Raw genomic sequence first — 19,249 nt, 5'->3', positions numbered from 1 at the left:
GAGATGGTCTAGTCTAGATAATACTTAGTCCTGCCTTGAGGGCAGGGGACTGGACTAGATGAGCTCTCAAGATCCCTTCCAGTCCTATAACTCTAGGATTCTGTGATTATATGAACATAATTTTAAAAACTCATTACAAAACTATCACCAGAGTACAGTAGATTCCACTTAATAGCCACCCAGATATTAACAACTTCCAGTTCGTAGCAACATTTTGCTGGGAATCAATTTCATTCCATTTACTTTAATGTTAAAGGGATTCAGATATTGGCAATGGCATGCCGCTTATTAAACATTTTTTGGAAGAGGAACCACCTGCAGGCAGGTTTGTGGGGCTGCAACCAGGGAAAAAAGGTGCAGGGATGTGCCTTGCCTAGCTGCAGACCTGAAAACCTGCCTCTGGCCAGTTCTCAACCCATTCTAGGGCTTCCTTCTGGGACTGCAGCACCAGAAACCTGCCCGTGCATAGGGACCATACAGGAGGTAAGGGACTGCAGGCTCGGAGGGAAGGGAAGGCTGAAACTTGCAACCTGGAGCTTCACAGTATCTCTCCCTGTGCTCCCCAAGCTGCTCCCTGCTTCAGGATTTCATGCAGAGAAGAAAGTGCTAGGACACGCTGAATCCTGATTCCCAGAGAATGGAGAAAGAGGTGCAGTGCAGCCCTCTGGGCTCCCAGCACCACTGCTCCCACAGAAAACCCCAGCATTGGGAAGAAAAGCCCTTTCCTCACTGCTGCTCTGCCCACAGGCAGGTTGCAAGGCTACAGCCAAGGAAGGCATGTCCCAGCTGTTCCTTCCCTGGCTCCTGCCCCACAAACCTGCTTCTGCTTATTCGCAACTGCTAGATAATAGCAACTTTTTACTGGCAACCGATGGGTTGCAAGCGAAGTCTACTGTAATTAAACGTGTTCCACATTTCCTTACTTTGGGAGCAGCTATACTAGTCCAGGAAAGCAGAGTAACTACTATCTCCACCACCATGTAATGAATTCCTTCTCCTCCATTATCCCTAGAAACAACAAGCTGCAGTAAAGGACCAAGCCATTGCCTTGCATAAGGTCGGAAAACCTAGAAGAAATAAAGAACAGTTATCTATACAAACCTACTATGCAAGAAGCATTTATGCATCACATTGTTACAGGCATAGTTATTTTTTACATAAGAACATAAAAATGACCATACTGGGTCAGACCAACAGTCCATCTGGCCCACCATTCTGTCTTCTAACAGTGGCCAGTGCTCAATGCTTCAGAGAGAATGAACAGAACAGGATAATTATCAAGTGATCCATCCCCATCGAGGTCCAACTTCTGTCTGTCAGACATTTAGAAATCAACCTTCTCTGTATAGTTTTTGCCTAATATTGTACAAAGCCCTCACGATAGTAATTTGAAAAGCTCCCAAAGAAAATTTCCCCATTGATAAATTAGTTACATACCCCATTTGTATTTCTGTGTGCAAGCCCTGAAAAGTCAAGTTCGTTATTATTGGCACAGCACATGATTTCTTCCACGGGAGCCCATCTACCAGCTTTCCATACACTAAGTCTTACCCATGGAAGTCAGAATAGTAACCCACCCATCCAGAATGAACAAGCAAGCGAGTGCATGCGCCCATGTACGCACGCACACATTTCTGATTTAGCTTTTAATGTTAAAAGCTGCTACTCTGTCACCAGACTAGCACTAAACTATTTTGAGAACAGTACTGACTGACAATTCACTGAACTGCAGAAATTTCAACATTTAGGATCTTATATACAATGTAATGGGACAGTAGGATTCATTTGGTTCATAATACTTTGTTTTAAAGAGACTGGCTGAAGTAGGATGGAAACATTATACACCTGAAATAGAGGAAGGAAGAACATTTCCACAGAGTCACTACAGACCTCATTCAGTGACCATATAGCTTTATATTCTGTTGCAATTAGAGCTATACAAAACTCAGGAGTTTTGGTTCACAGGAGTTGCTAAAACTCATTTGAGCCAACTAATATCACATGGCTTTCACCTGACGCATAAGCCAGGAACACCCTCCCTTCAATAGGTCAAGTAACTAAAGTTGTATCTAGGAGAGGTTTAACTGGTGTGGGGTTTTGTTCTGAAAGACTTACACAGCTGAAGTTGTAATCAATTTAAGATAATATTTTACTAGAGAGAGAGAATATGATACAATTTTTTTGAAAAATCACTTACTTCCTCAGTATTAACAACAAGTTTTGCTAAGAAGAGGCGAATATTTAGTGGCACAGATGGATTCCCCAATTTGCCATGTATAAACTTCATCCATGGAGGAAGGTCTGGTGGAACTATTCCCTGAAATCAAAATTAAATAGGTCATTTGAAATGCATATAACTCAAGATTACCACAGGTTTTATTCTATTACACTAGGGACTGATAGCAACAACGGTTACAAAACAATATTTCCATTATAACCTCCTTTCTTGAGTTTAAAAAGTCATAGAAATACAGGACTAGAAGGGACTTTGGGAGGTCATCTACTCCATCCCCCTGCGTTGAGCCACGACCAAGTGCACCTAGACCATGCCTGACAGATATTTGTCTAATCTGTTGTTAAAAACTTCCACAGGGATTTCACAACCTCAGTCAGCAACCTATTCAAATACTTAACTATGTTCTTAAACTAGAGAGGTGCTAAACCATGAACCAATACTGACCTCATCTACTTTGGGTGTAATCTGATTTCTCTGCATATGTTTAATCAGGGTCGTCATAGAGGCCATACATTCATGCTGATTGAGCTCGTCCATCTCCAGTTCCATCAGATCATCTGGATCCATGGATTCTGTGGGTTCCTGTCAAAATAAGGTGAGCCAGTTAATCATGAGGGGCTTTATGCACCATTTTTTAAAAGTCATAATTATACTGTTCGTTATGCTGATTTTCTCATCACGTCTATACAAACCGTATTACAACAAACAATAGGTCAAATATGTTATTCAAACCAAAATCTCCCCCAAATATAGGAATTAATTTTGCACAGCTCCAAATCTCTACGTTTAAGGATGCCAGCTGCATGTCACTCTGACTCAGATACGTAAAAGAGTATGGCAACAACAATCAGAAATGTAAAAATTAATTGTCCTCCACAGAAGCTATAATTCCACTTCACACCTGAGAGTGCCACCACCATACATCTTCCTCAAGACTTCATGCATTTTCCCTAAATTTTACTCCCAGTCAAGCTATTTGTAAAGTAATTAATCTCTGATGAATTCAGAGGCTGTTTTCCAGTGGGGGCAGCCATAGCCATTCTCTTCTTTCCAGAAGAGACTTCATTTGACAGTAAAGAACAAATAAAAAATTGGCTTCACCACTACAAAGAAATGGAAATCACAATTGCTTATGACATGTTCTATAATTACAATAAATTTTTGGTTAATTTAAGTCAAGACAACTGTTAAAATATCCTCCTCACTACAAAATATGAAAAGAGGTGGTTATCTGATGTTAGATAACATTATAATTATTTTGATAGATCTTGCTTTAAACATGTATGATACTTGGATGACCAACGTTTTTAAAATGGTGAAAGTGATTCTCTCAATCTTACTTTCAATACAGCAAACTCTTGCCTGACTAAATGTTAAAGGGCCACTGTCAACTTCAAGTCAGGCTTATGTCAGAACATACTGCCGCAAGCAACACATAAGACACTATATAACCACAAGAGAGTAGATTGAAAATAATACTGTTTTCTCTTCTTTTGTTCAGTTTATTGTGTACATTTGATACCAACTGTCCAGTTTCAGGGTTTTCCCTACATAGTCGTTAACTCATTTTCATGTGTTGTTTCTGTGGATCTTTCACATAGTAATAGTAAAGCAGGAGGTGGGAAATAGGAGACTGACTATTAAACAGAAAAATGGCAGGGGAACTCAGACACAGATGTAAATTATACAACCACTTTAAATCTAGTCAAATTCAGAAAAGTACAGAAGACAGTGGCCCTTTAACTTACATTATATCCAAGATGCTTCTAAAAATATTTTAGTGATGGACTTTTCTTTGTAATTAGATTCAGTGATTTAGAAACTCTGTACTATAGTTCCCTTCAACAATGCAAAGCCTCTGCCTTCATGAGCAAATCTCCACCTTCAAATTAAAGGAAGGTTTACTAAGTTCAAAAACAGAGTAGAGGGACCCAAACTGATGGCAAAAAACACTTGCTCTGATGCCTCAAGCCTCATATTAAAGACAGACTTACATATAGAGATAACCCGTATCCAGTATTTACTCCCATTGAACCTTTTACCTTTCCTAGGACATGTACATGAAACTTGCTCTTTTAATTAATATATAAGTTTACTGAGAGTTTTAGAATACTGAGACTCTCGTTCCTCCCACAGTATACATCTGTAATCACCTTTCTCCTGAAGTGTATACTGGTAGCTGTAGGGTCTTGTGAGTTATAAGAAAAACTTTGGATTCCAGTTGAGAAATCAAATTGGCTCATTTCCTCACTCAGACTGCTGTCAACCATATATGATGCAGAAGGCAAATACTGAGGTTCATCTAAACAAGAAAAATAATGTACTGATAATCACAACACTAATTTGAGTGAAAGCTGTCTTCAGTGACTACTCAAGAAAAATAAAATTTGGTTGCTTAACCAAGGAAGTATTCTAATGAAAGTTAGACCAAGTACAGTGTCTGTCTTTATTTGCATCTGGAACAATATTGAGCACATCAGTGGTACTTTTATAAAGGTGGTCTCTAGTCCAGGTTTCACTGTAAGGCACAGGCCTCTTAATAAATATGATGAATTGGTCTCTTTCTTTGCATAATTCCTCCACTGACATAACAAATTTTCTACGCATTTAATATCTATTAGCAATTCAATTTCTTGCACCTCAATGTCATTAGAAAGGCATGGAATGGATCACTGTCCCAGAAAACCGGAACACACTGGCGTGGGAAAACGTTCTGAAACCGTTTAGCAAACATGTCAAAACGCAAAAATGCAGTCTCAGTTAGCAATTTTTATACGGCTCTGTTTGCTTGGGGCTGTTGAGAAAGAGGAAGGAAATTATCCTTTATATGGTCCCATTCTAGTTACTGAAAAAATAGCTTCAGGGGGTCATGCAGTCAGAAGTTGGGCAGGCTCTGCCACCTGCAGAATCAGAATTTAGACATGGTTACCAGCTTTTCTAGATGCATCTCTACTAAAATAAGCACATTCCATATAAGTGCAATGGTGCATTGTACATTTAAGTGGGGGGAGCTGAGGAGGGAGTGACAAATTTTTAATCATTATAAATTTATGTCATACCTGAGTCCCTATTTACTGTATCCCTGGCTTCCTTCCTAATAGTAATATACCTTTTCTTCCTTTCCATAGGCACCTAGAACACCAACAAAAATATGAGCTTTAAAATTAGTTAAATTTGCTTTTAAAAAAATAACTAGTTGATAAAAATAAGAGTTCTATTTTGATATCTTTACAAAAAGATTTAGAGAATTATCTTTATTACCTAGCAAACTCTATAGAACTTTTATTGATAACTTAACTTTTTTAAACAATGTGGGGAAAAAAAGTAATTCAGCTATTTAAAAATGAACAGGAGTTCCAACTTACAAATGCTAATAATCAGTGTTCTAGAATATATCACATCAGCTGAACTAATGACACTAGTAATAATTTATCTTTGGAAAAAATCTGCCAAAACAATATATTAAATGTGTACATCCCAGTTGTGCTTTTCATTCCTTGGATTTGGGATTTTACTATGCAAACTACGTAACATTCAAAAGGGTCATAGGTCTCCACTTGTATTTGTCATGGTTTCAAACAGCACCATTTCTTTCTATGTATAATTATGTAACACACACACACAGAGCGTGCACTCTGCAATGATTGAGTAGAATTAAAAGCAATGAACATTTTCACTGTATTACAATAAAACACAGAACTATGACTCACCTCAACTTCAACAGGAAACAAATACTGGTGCTCCAGATCTAGCAAGTTTTCAAATATAAACAAGTTCTGTGAACCAAAGCATATTTGGAAATTTAAAAATTAACTTACTGTAAACAATAGCTGGGGCACCAGCAATATTTTATTCAAAAGACAGTCTATTTCAAATTACCATACAAAATAAGGGACAGTCCGTTCCATTACACTCATTTATGAGAAATTACCATTATGCAGACATCTAAGAACAAGTTAAGTGACTAGTTACTTTAAAAGAGTACACAAAGCCCTGTAACATTCTCTTATTCAATAATATTTCAAAAGGTTGGAGGGCTTTTGTAATATTTAAGCACTTTCCATAACTAAATAGTGATTGAGATAGAGTAGAGAGGTTGAATGTACTGTTACTGCATCCCCACTCAACCATATGAAAAACCTCCATCAGTGATTCAATTGCCGTGCAGGATCAAAGGAAGCCACCTACATAGAATCATAGTACTGGAGGGGATCTCAAGAGATCTTCTAGTTCAATCTCTTGCACTCAAAGCAGGACTAAGTATTATCTAGACTAGACAGGTGTTTGTCTAACCTGCTCTTAAAAACCTCCAGTGATGGAGATTCCACATCATCCCTAGACAAATTTGTTCCAGTGCTTACCTATCATGACAGTTAGGAAGTTTTCCTAATGTCCAACCTAAACTTCCCTTGCTGCAATTCAAGCCCATTGCTTCTTGTCCAATCCTCAGAGACTAACAAGAACAATTTTTCACCGTCCTTCTTGTAACAACCTTTTATGTACCTGAAAACTGATATTCTGTCCCCTCCCTCAGTCGTCTCTTTTCCAAACTAAACAAACCCAATTTTTTCAATCTTCCCTCATCGGTCACGTTTTCTAGACCTTTAATCATTTTTATTGCTCTTCTCTGGACTTTCTCCAATTTACCCACATCTTTCCCAAAATATGGCACCCAGAACTGGACAGAATACTCCACTTGAGGCCTAATCAGAGCGGAGTAAAGCAAAAGAATTACATCCCTGCTTGTTTCCTCTCTCATCAGTTTCTTACATAACAATTTGCATTATATAGGTTCAATTCTTGGGTTCAAAGTGCAAGCTTTCAGTTAGTGTCCAAAATAAGCTGTACGGACCCTGCAGACCTTTGACATGACAGTAGCCTCCTCATTAAATCTCACCTTTTCTGGTTTTTCTATGAAAAGAAAACCTTGGTAGAATTTACTTTCAGTGAAGACACAACTGATGACAGCAATGGCACAGTTATATGCAGCACAATGGTACTGTCTCCTCTTCTCCAACAGCAGACTCTCACCAGCCATGTTTTCTGTAAATGCATCATAGCATGACCTTAGAACAAAACAGACCAGAAAATAGCGTCAATTTTTTTTTAGAAGGCCACATAGAATCCAATCCATAGGCCAACGAAATCAACAGAAAGACTTTCATAGGCTTTGCATCCGTGTCATAGCACAGCCTACTGATGCATCATCTCAATGCACCATGTCAAATATTAATTTGCCTTTAAGTCTTCTCATAGAAATATTTTATTAAAATTGACTCAGCAGCACTATTGAAGCCAAACATTAGCTGGTATTTCCATAGTGATAGCAGTGCTAGGGATCTAATACTTTGACAAGTTGAAATCAGACAGAGAACATTTTAGAGACAAGCTCTCAACCCACATAGGAGACTTTTCTCTGATCTAGGAAATTATGTGCAAACAGGCCAGGCTGGCTACATTATAGATCAGCAAAATTATACAAAAGATCTAGAATCTCTCAGTGATAAGCGACAGTAAAAGATAAGGAAATCCACTGAGTCATTTTAAAAGATGCAGAGTCTCACACTTTTCATTAAAAACAAACCAAACAAAACTCCCAACCGTCACAAACACACCCATGAAAAACGTGGTACCTACTCTGACAGAAAAAGTACTCCAGTTTCTACATTTGGACATCCTCACATCCAGGCATAAATTCAATTCAACACCTTATACTGTGGTTTAAACCAAAACTCAGTTTTCAAATTAAATTTTTCCTTGGATATGAACTTTTGGTTTAAACTGAATATTTATAAAAAAATATCTGGCACTCAGACAAATGGGTAGCAAACACGTTTATGAAACAATGAGAAAGCCTTACTTTATTAGTGCCTTGGTAAGTTCATTTCCTTCTACATTTGTGGATCCCTGGTAAGCTTGGTTAATTCTAGAATCCTTGGAGTAAATATCGTCTTTTGAGAGACGGGAGTACATCACTTCCAGAATCTTATAATACCCCATTTTCTTGGTGACTTGTGTATCAAAAGCAGATTCATTTGACTAAAAACAAAACATGTACAGAGGAAAAGATCACCTAGCCTTTGTCCTTGCAATGTATCTCCAAAAGCTACTCAGTAGAAACTAGAGTAAACTCGCTTTCCATACCCTAAAACTAAAATTCTATATCAAAAGTCTCACTGTATGATGGTAAAAATAAACATCCAGCCACTAACTACTTTTCATGAGAATAAAATTAAATTGTAAATTTAAAAATTGACATTTTATGAGTGAATCTTAAATATTTCTTTGAAGATTCCATAACCATATTTATAGAGTGCATGAAATATTAAACAATTATCATCCAAAACATAGCTCTAAGGTTTTGAAAAAAATGGAGTACCAGTACACAGTAGTGAAGGAACAAAAATGCAGAAATAGAAGATTAGGAAACAGAAGAACTAGGTTCTATTTCATTTGTACCACAGATATCTCATACAACCCTGGACAAGTCACAACCTCCGTGCCCATATCCCCATCTGTAAAATGGGGAGAACAGTACTTCCTTACCTGACAGGGGTGTTGGGAGTCTTACTTAAAGATTTGTAAAGCACTCAGATCTTTGGTTGAAATATATTATGTAAGTACAAACATTATTTAAAATATTTATCAGACAATATGTCTAAGACATTAATCATCATTAGTGCTCAAAAACCCACAGCTTTAGATTTTATGGCAATCCCACTGCAGCAAAAAGAAAACCCTGAAATATAACCTGCATCTGTAGCTTTTTATATCAGAGAGAAGACAGCCCATAGCCTAGGATTATAACAGGATTAAAAGAGAACTGGATCAATTAATTGAGGCTAAGTCCATTAATGACTATTAGCCAGGATGGGTATGGAATGGTGTCCGTAACCCTGGTCTACACTACGACTTTAGGTCGAATTTAGCAGCCTTAAATCGATGTAAACATGCACCCGTCCACACGATGAAGCCCTTTATTTCGACTTAAAGAGCTCTTAAAATCAATTTCCTTACTCCACCCCTGACAAGTGGATTAGCGCTTAAATCGGCCTTGCCGGCTCGAATTTGGGGTACTGTGGACACAATTCAACGGTACTGGCCTCCGGGAGCTATTCCAGAGTGCTCCATTGTGACTGCTCTGGACAGCACTCTCAACTCAGATGCACAATTGTTTGCCATTGCTCTGATGCAGGGAGGGGCAACTGACGACACGGCTTACAGGGTTGGCTTCAGGGAGCTAAAATCAACAAAGGGGGTGGCTTTACATCAAGGAGTATTTCAGGCAGGACTTCACAGAGGGTTCCAATAAGAAATGGTGCACCTAAGTTATTGTTCTTATTGGAACAAGGAGGTTAGTCTGGCCTCTGATTGATACATGGCTAGATTTACCATGCTGCACCTTCCCTGTGAGTGACTACAGTGTGACCTAGAGGAATGAGTCCCCTAGACAGGGGAGGGGGGGAAGCAAATGAGTACAATACAAATCTGGTCTATTTCTTGTTTTGATCCACTCCATCTATCTTTTACATCTTTGGCTGGCAGCAGACGGTGCAGAAGGACTGCATGCCATCCACATCTCATGGCTGCCCGGCAGAAGATGATGCAATATGACTGCTAGCCATCCTCATCTCTTGCCTGCCCGGCGGAAGATGGTACAATACGACTGCTAGCCATCCTCATCTCTTGCTAGCAATCCATATCGCCTGCCTGCTCACCGTAAGACAGTTCAATAGGACTGACTGCAGGACTAAAGAGAATGACCTGGTCAAGTCACTCCAAATTTAGTCCCTGCGCCCATGTCTGTCCAGGCGCTCCCGGCCGACGTGGCCAGGAGCACCTCGGACATGAAGATGACTGCTACCAGTCATATCGCACCGTCTGCTGCCACAAGGCAATGGGTTACTGCTACTGTGTAGCAATGCAGTACCGCGTCTGCCAGCACCCAGGAGACATACGGTGACGGTTACCTGAGCGGGCTCCATGCTTGCCGTGGTATGGCATCCGCACAGGTAACTCAGGAAAAAAGGCGCGAAACGATTGTCTGCCCTTGCTTTCACGGAGGGGAGGGAAGGAACGGGGGCCTGACGATAGTTACCCAGAACCACTCGCGACAATGTTTTAGCCCCATCAGGCATTGGGATCTCAACCCAGAATTCCAATGGGCAGCGGAGACTGAAGGAACTGTGAGATAGCCACCCACAGTGCAATGCTCCAGAAGTCGACTCTAGCCTTGGTACTGTGGAAGCACTCCACCGAGTTAATGCACTTAATGCACTTAGAGCATTTTCTGTGGAGACACACACACTCGAATATATAAAACCGATTTCTAAAAAAACGACTTCTATAAATTCGACCTAATTCCGTAGTGTAGACATACCCCTAGTCTCTGTTTGTCAGATGGTGGAGATGGATGGTAGGAGAGAGATCACTTGATCATTACCTGTTAGGTTCACTCCCTCTGGGGCACCTGGCATTGGCCACTGTCGGTAGACAGGATATTGGGCTGGATGGACCTTTGGTTTGACCCAGTATGGCCGTTTTTAGAGAAATACAGGCTTAGAACTCTGTTTTTTCATATTGCAATGATCTTTTATATTTATGTATTTAATTTTTTAAAATAGAACAGTGATAGGAGAATATAAAATAGAAGCCAGAGGTGAAATCCTGTCTGCAAAGAAGTCAATGGGAGTTTCCCCTGAGGATGGTCAGCACTTTGATATTTTGAAATAAAAACAGTAAGGATTTTTAATTGTAACAAAATATATATATTACTGACCACAGGAAGTACTAACATTTTTCTAATAGTCAAAATAAGACTTAGCACCATCACCATCATTTCATGTTAATGTGCAAGTTTATATAATTTAAGAGTACAGTAAAACAATATATCTTATAGACAGACGCACACACCCCAGTTAAGGTTAGGACAGGATTTTGCCTTTGACAGGACCTTAAGCCTCTCTGGATATACACAGATGGAATTTCTTCTCTTTTCATAAGCAACATATAAGTTAATATATATTAACTTCACAGTAATAACATGTTCAGGCCAGATCCAACACACATTCAAGTCAATGGAAAGACTCCCAGTGACATTAAGATGTTAATTTGTGCTCTATAATGTACTCAAAATTGGAAAAAATTATCTTTATTTGAATGTTGTATTTATAGTTAAGAAAATATAATCTGTAACATATCATGGAACAATACTGACATTTTAGAGGATTTCTTACAACCTTAAAGAAAAATGAAGCTAACCTTTGTAAATCTGGTTTTCAGTGTATCCATGGCTTCTAATACAATCTTGCTAAAGAATTCTTTCAGTGCATCCAAGCTGCAGTGCAACAAGAGGGTGAGGAAAGAGCGATCCACGAAGGCTTGTCGAGTGGCATTTGAAAGAAGGGCTTCGCTCTGGAACATTTTGTGCACGATGTCTAACAGCACAACTTGTTTTTCACAGCTACTCCTAAGCAGGATGAGAATTTTAGGTGAACCACTCCTTTACCAAATTTCCATTTAAATTTTCAACTCCACATTTACTTTTTGATTCTCTTGAGCAGTCATATCAATTTGGGTTGTCATCTCAGCGGATCTCACATGGTAAGCAAGGTCATCAGCACTGGGGTAGAAGATCTACAATACCCAGGTGTTGCAGGAAGCAGTTTTTGTCATTTGGTAAGTGGCATTCTGCTCTTTGGCTACATCTACACTGCATGTCACTGTTGGCAGCATGTAGGGTACATGTAGCTATATTCCTCATTAAAAAGGCTGTGTCCACACTGCGGTGTGTAGCTACATGTGTCAATGAAAGGTTCTGGCAGGGTGAGAAAACAGGAAAAGGCTTCAGCACCTTCCCATTGCCTCACCCTGCCCAGAATCTATCCCTGTGGTGGACAAAGGCTGGAAAAATAGCACTGCAGATTGGGGAAGCTCTGCTTTGGCTGTAGAGAGAGTCACAGAGTATATACCCAGGTACATACCAGGTACATCCAAGCCTGTCTTTAATTGCCTAAGCAGTGCCTCACTATCTACACCGCTATTTGTACCCACGCTGTGTGGGGGGAGGAAGGGGAGCTGTGTATGTACTCTATATGACACCATAAGTAGTATGGAGTGTAGGTGTACTTTTTGAGTCTTCGTTAATCCAGCAACACAGCATGCCATTTGAAGGCATTGGGTTAGTGGAGGTGCTATCTGATGGTTTATAAATGAGAGGTCCAACTCTAGACCAATTGTGGTCATGAAAGATTCTACAGCACTCTACAGAACAGTATTAGGCCCAGCATCTTAGCTCATTTTCAAGATTGGATAATTACGTTCTGTCTACGTGATCTCTCCCCCCCTCCCCGCCCGTATTGTCAATATATGCCATGCTTTTCTTCACTTCCTATGGAACAATAGCGCAGTGCTGCTGTGTGCTGTTAAATGGAGGCCATATTTCACCCCAAAAGACAGCTGCATTTCAGTGGTAGATGACAATTCTTGTCCATATGTAATTTTTCAAGTGTTTTGAGAGCTTTCAGGACAAAGACCATTAAATAAATTCAAAATAGTACTTGCACACATGAGCACTTGAAACACCAAACCATTAAAACCCTATATCTAGGAAACCAATACCCAATAGCCTAGATATAAGAAGCTTGTTACATAGAAACATAGAAGATTGGGGTTGAAAGAGACCTCAGAAGGTCATCTAGTCCAACCCCCCAAAGCAGGACCAACCCCAACTAAATCATCCCAAACAGGGCTTTGTCAAGCCGGGCCTTAAAAACCTCTAAGGATGGAGATTCCACCGCAATATACAATTCTTAGAAATATTTAACAGGATTTATATTCTCCTGTCCAGTTTTGCTTAATTTTCACAAGCAGCCTGCAAGTAAGCAATGGCATTAGCATCAATCACAAGTGTAAAGAGGGCTAAAATACTGGAGTCTGATCCCTGGGAATGAGGGTTAGCTGCCCAAACATACTTTGGTGACCTAACTATGCAAAAGCACAGTATCAGATTTTTCAAGATACACATAGCTATCAGTATTGAACACCTAGGTGTTTAGAATCTGGTCCTCTGTGTATATTAAAAACTCAATTATATCTTTAATAATGTGTACAGAACATCACCTAGAAATGTAGTAATAAGCAAATAGCAAATAAAACATAAAATCGAGGCCATTCAGGCACCCACCAAATCATTCACAAAGACAGAAACTAGAACTCTTTGAAAAGGACAGCTTTTCAAGAGTCAGCTGGGTTGTAGCCATGCTTCGTTCAGTCTCTTGCTTTCTGTACAACTGAAGAGACATACTTGATCTCCAAAGAGGAAGGAAAAGAGAAGGACTGGATTACTGCTCCGCACCTATTGGCATGGTAAATTTGGGCTTGTCAGTGATGTAGTTTTGCCACATATTGGCTGTTATCCTGGATAATTACATAAAACTAAACATACAAAACTGAAATCTGGACATAAATGAAGACTTCAAGTCAGGAAACCTTAATGCTCTCAATGAGGATATAATCTTAAAACACATTTTTCTGAATACCATTTTTTTTTGTAAATGATTCTGTCTTACTGTCCTGGTAATATTCATTCCCCATAAATTTGCACAAAGTAATTATTAGTTGTCTTCATGGTAGTTACTTATGGAAAAGGTTAACTCCATTAAATATACAATTGGAAGATCAACTGAACATCCCCGGGTGCATGTTTTCCAAGATTATTATCTTGATTTGAATTTTTTTTTTTTTTTTTTTGGAAGAGACTGAGCTGTCAAGGCTTTGCAAACTTCTCCAGACACATGAAGTGTCATCTGGAAATCAGAACCACATTTACTTGTTTTTTACGGGAAATATTGGTCAAAATGTTTTGGGAGAATTTCAGGAGGAGATGGTATTGCTCAAGAGAGATCAGGAAGAAACTGACAAGTTTCTTCAAAAGTACAGCTGGAAATATAATGCTCATAACCATAACGATCTGCATAACAGGACTTGATTACTGTCGAGCACCTATTGTCAAGGTAAAGCTTCACAGAAAAACAAAAAATGACAGCCCAAGCTCACCTTCTGGAAATTCTTTTGAAACTGGTTTGAAACAAGTGCTCCATAAAGTGTCTGTGGTCCCTACAGAGGATTTCTGTCATCAATTGTAACAACATTGGACTCTGAGATAATTCTAGTGCATCTAGAAACTGGAAAAAAGAATACAAGAGTTGCCCATACTGGATCAAACCAATGGTCCGTCGGATCTGGTATCCTATCATGCTGCTGGACCATGCTCAAGAGAATATTTTTATTTCATACACTTTCATTTGCCAGGAAAGAGAATCTTCCACACACACAAAAAATAAATCACCAGATATAAAGAAAGCCTCTTCCTTTGAGGAGTAGGGGGTTGTGGCTGCTGTCAGAGAGCCCTCTTAATTCAAGAGAATTCTGTATGTTTCCTGCACTTTGGAGTTGGGCCATGGATGGAACTACTACTCTGGGGACAGCAATTTGCTCCACTTTATGGATAGATGGACAAAATGCTCACTACCATGTGTGGAAGAAGTCTGAAAAGAGACTGTGCCCCTCCATTGATCCTTTCCGCACTGCACCTCCCCTATAAAAGGATGTGGTTCAACAGTCACAGTCTAGACCATGGAGAATACAATTTAGCTCTGCCCTAACACAGACACAACATATTCTTAAAGAAAATCTGATAACTGTATTACCTTAAATATGACTTTTCTTCAGATTGAATTACCATACGCCCTATCCTTTAAATTTAAACCTTACTCCTGAGAGTCATCCCACAGAGGTCAATAGGACTACTTGTATGAATAAGGATTGTTCACAAGGGTAAAGGTCTGCAGAACTGGACCTTGTATTTATATTCCTAATTTCTGATGTTTGGAATCATCAACTACCAGAAATAAATTAAGATAAACTGGTGAACTACATTAGGATTTAGAGGAAACAATCCTGTCATCTCAAAGATGACAAACATACTGATAAATTACATGGTTTCTGCATAGAAATTCACTTATGTTTTTAATTATACACTTTAAACATACGCAAGTACTGACCTTCTTAGTGCAGTCCACATAGTTATTGTACCTCAAGGTTCCCTTGGGAAACTCATCAGACTTCATGGGGAAATTGAAAGCCACAAGTTGGTCAAGAGCATCCTTAAGCTCACTAAGCCTTTCTCCAGTCAGATTAGTGAAGAATGGAAGAATAATCACTGCTTGGCTCTGAAGTAAATAGAGGTTATTTCAAATTAGAAAAACTTTTTCATCCTCCAGCTATGTATCAGATTGAAAAAACTACAAGTTACTCCTCAGCAGCAGAGTTAGATAAGTGCAGAGCTCAGGTGGTTGGTAATTAGTTAATATGTAGCCTTCCATCTTTTAAGCTGCTGGTCCAAAATCAAGCCCTGGTCAGAAATGACCAAAAATTATCCTCCAATGGATATTTCATGGTTGATGTACACAACGAATAAGTCTCAGTCCATTTTCTACTTAACAAGTGTCTACTAGCACAGAAAAACACCACTACTAATGCACTAACTGACACCCTTCTTGGTAGCTACAGCAAAAAGTCCAAGTTCAATTGAATATGAACAAACAGGCAATCACCAGAGTAGTCTGCCTAATTCATGGCAGACTCACATTAGCAGGGCAGTAAGCTATGTTCCTTCTAAGCTGCGCAGCTGGCAGGTGCACAGCTACAGGGGCCTGGAGAGGGGAAAGTTGGGGCATGCAGAGCTGCTGGCGGGGAGAGGTGCCTCTCCCCCGGAGCTGCCGCCGGCGGTGAGAGAGGGCTGGGGGAACTCCTCTTTCCCCACTGCAGCTCTGGGGCAACCTGCACCCCAAATCCCTCATCCCCAGCCCACCCCCCACGCTCGAGCCCTCACCCCTGCACCCCAACCTCTGCTCCAGCCCCGAGACCCCTCCCGCACCCTGAACCTCTCAGCCCCACCCCAGAGCCCTCACCCCCAGCCAAAGTGCTCAACCCCCTCTGCCCCATTCTGCACCCCAAACTCCTCATCCCCGGCCCCACCCCAGACCCCTGACCCCCACACCCCAACCTTCTGCCCCAGCCCTGAGCCCCCTCCCACACTCCGAACTCCTCAGTCCCACCATACACCACTTCCATATTGGTGCACATAACAAAATTCATTCCGCGCATGGATGTAAAAAATTAGAGGGAACATTGGCAGTAACCATACTGTGTTTCTTCTGTAGGCAGAGAACTTCAGTTGTCAGGGCTCTCAGTCCAGCATCTTTTGTACCCCATACTAACACAGTGTGGTTCTTTGTCCCCACTTTAGTGTCTAGACTACATATAGAAGTTTATGAGTTTGGTATTTAGCTCAAGCAATAGGAATCTAATGCTTCTATATACAGAGGTCCCAGGTTCAATCCCTACAGATAGTGCTCAAAAGTGAAATGACATCCCTGATCAAGCTATATTCCTCTTACGTTTTTAAGTGAGTTTATAACTACATCTATATCTCCATATTATTGACTTTTCCTAAAACTACATGATCAAAAAGAGAAGGAAAAAGAAGGAAGATTGAGAAAAATGTAAAAATAAAAAAATAAAAATGACATTAACTTGTGATTTTTAGCTTGCTGATCTATGGGAGGGTAAGAAAGAAAAGGAAATTTGTTACATTATTATGAAAAGCAAGAGAAAGGTACCCTTAGTGACGTAACCCAATTAAAACTGGTTTTTAATCCATGAGTAGAGCTAGCATTCAAACTCGGGGGAAAACAAAATACAACTTACCTTTAGATTTAGACCTAAATTGCGATCAGTAAGTAGGCTGGTATATGTACTAAAAACAGCAGAGAAAGCCTCATGATTTGTATTAAAAGACACTGACGAGTCAATCTGGAGAGAGAAAAAACAATTAAAACATATAAAAATATTTAGTATATAAAAAGAATCTCTGTGTTAAACACAGTTTCCATGATTTTTGTTCAGAGTTTCATAATTCATCAGTCATTTCTGGAATTTATTTCAGCAGACATGCATATGATGAGGGTTTAGGTTTTACATGTGTTCTTAGCATGGATCTAAAAGTTCCCACCCATCACAATGTTGGGAATCACATGTTGTGACCTTTTCTAGCCAATGAAAAACAGTATTAAGCTCCTTCCCAAAGCTAGATCTCCTATGATTACTGCACTATTACCAGCTAAGCCATTAGGATAATCCACTTCGTATATTTTCAAACACACCTTCCAGTAATAAACCTCAAGCCACAGAATGAATATAAAGAAAAGAAAAGAATAGGGGAGGTCATTCTGATTCTTTTCCTAGATATTTTGCACGGGTTTACAAGTTGTCAAAAAAGCTCTGTCTTCAAGATGTGAGCTGAGGAAGAATGTCTCAAATAAGTGAGGGAATGGAGAGGCAAAGAAGTTGAAGTTCTCCAAACAGAATAGTTTTCTGAAATGATTTGGTCTGGGGACAACCACTCCAAAAACAACTGTCTGGCTGCCAACGAGACAGGCAGTACCTCATCAGAGGTTGCTTGCTTCCCAAAGATGACTCCTTCCATTGGCAACTCTGGTTATGAAGGAGATGGGGAGCTATAACATCAGACACAGGAGTAAAAATGGGAAGGTGAAATCAAATTTCTGTCTGCCAAAACCTTTTTTAAAAAAAAAAAAATACTTTGTATTCATTATTCAGAGAACACTGAAATTCTCCAACTAGCAATAAATGTAAAAACAAAACAACTAAAATAAACCTTCAAAATCTAATACTGCCACTTTTCCAAGATGCAGCATGCTCTTACAGATTGCTGTTAAAGTGGCTTTAACTTTACCAAACACAATATATACCTGTAAAAGCGGCAAAGAGTCCTGTGGCACCTTATAGACTAACAGACGTATTGGAGCATGAGCTTTCGTGGGTGAATACCCATTTCGTCGGATGCATGTAGTGGAAATTTCCAGAGGAAGGTATAAATATGCAAGCAAGAAACAGGCTAGGGATACTGAGGTTAGTTCAATCAGGGGGGATGAGACCCTCTTCTAGCAGTTGAGGTGTGAACACCAAGGGAGGAGAAACTGCTTTCGTAGTTGGCGAGCCGTTCACAGTCTTTGTTTAATCCTGAGCTGATAGTGTCAAATTTGCAAATGAACTGAAGCTCAGCAGTTTCTCTTTGAAGTCTGGTCCTGAAGTTTTTTTGCTGCAGGATGGCTACCTTTAAATCTGCTATTGTGTGTCCAGGAAGATTGAAGTGTTCTCCTACAGCTTTTTGTATATTGCCATTCCTAATATCTGATTTGTGTCCATTTATCCTTTTACGTAGGGACTGTCCAGTTTGGCCGATGTACATCGCAGAGGGACATTGCTGGCACACGATGGTGTATATTCCATTGGTGGATGTGCAGGTGAATGAACCGGTGATGGTGTGGCTGATCTGGTTAGGACCTGTAATGGTGTCGCTGGTGTAGATATGTGGGCAGAGTTGGCACCGAGGTTTGTTGCCTGGATTGGTTCCTGAGTTAGAGTTACTATGGTGCGGTGTGTAGTTGCTGGTGAGAATACGCTTCACGTTGGCAGGCTGTCTGTGGGCAAGGACTGGCCTACCTCCCAAGGCCTGTGAAAGTGAGGGACTGTTGTCCAGGATGGGTTGTAGATCACTGATGATGGTTTTTGGTATAGGGTGGTGTTAACGTGACCATCACTTATTTGCACCATGGTGTCTAGGAAGTGGACCTCCCATGTAGATTGATCCAGGCTGAGGCTGATGGTGGGGTGGAAGCTGTTGAAATTATGGTGGAATTCTTCCAGGGTTTCCTTCCCGCAGGTCCAGATGATGAAGAGTCATCATTGTAAGGTAGGCAGAGAAGGGGCGTGAGTGGACGAGAGCTGAGGAAGCCTTGTTCCAGGTCAGACATAAAAATGTTGGCATATTGTGGGGCCATGCGGGTGCCCATAGCGGTGCCACTGGTCTGGAGGTATATATTGTCACCAAATTTGAAATAATTGTGGGTGAGGATAAAGTTACAG

The 19,249-nt window shown here is 40.1% G+C and overlaps 1 protein-coding gene across 1 annotated transcript in view; it reads right to left on the bottom strand.

Moving 5' to 3' along the window:
• PRKDC (protein kinase, DNA-activated, catalytic subunit) overlaps positions 1-19,249 on the bottom strand; it is a 154,504-nt gene that overhangs the window by 69,097 nt on the left and 66,158 nt on the right. The window contains exons 38-49 of the mRNA XM_073331241.2: positions 17,009-17,113; positions 15,301-15,468; positions 14,294-14,421; positions 11,498-11,705; positions 8,097-8,275; positions 7,134-7,302; positions 5,947-6,012; positions 5,296-5,368; positions 4,390-4,538; positions 2,681-2,818; positions 2,198-2,317; positions 924-1,067 (exon numbers count right to left, since the gene is read on the bottom strand). Coding sequence (XP_073187342.2) covers positions 924-1,067; positions 2,198-2,317; positions 2,681-2,818; positions 4,390-4,538; positions 5,296-5,368; positions 5,947-6,012; positions 7,134-7,302; positions 8,097-8,275; positions 11,498-11,705; positions 14,294-14,421; positions 15,301-15,468; positions 17,009-17,113 — 1,647 coding nt within the window. The remainder of the gene's footprint in view (positions 1-923; positions 1,068-2,197; positions 2,318-2,680; positions 2,819-4,389; positions 4,539-5,295; positions 5,369-5,946; positions 6,013-7,133; positions 7,303-8,096; positions 8,276-11,497; positions 11,706-14,293; positions 14,422-15,300; positions 15,469-17,008; positions 17,114-19,249) is intronic.

The sequence above is a fragment of the Lepidochelys kempii genome, chromosome 2 (genome assembly GCF_965140285.1).
Source record: "Lepidochelys kempii isolate rLepKem1 chromosome 2, rLepKem1.hap1, whole genome shotgun sequence".
Lineage (NCBI taxonomy): Eukaryota > Metazoa > Chordata > Testudines > Cheloniidae > Lepidochelys > Lepidochelys kempii.
Note: the sequence above shows the minus strand (reverse complement) of the source record. Positions and strands in the feature narration are given on the sequence as shown.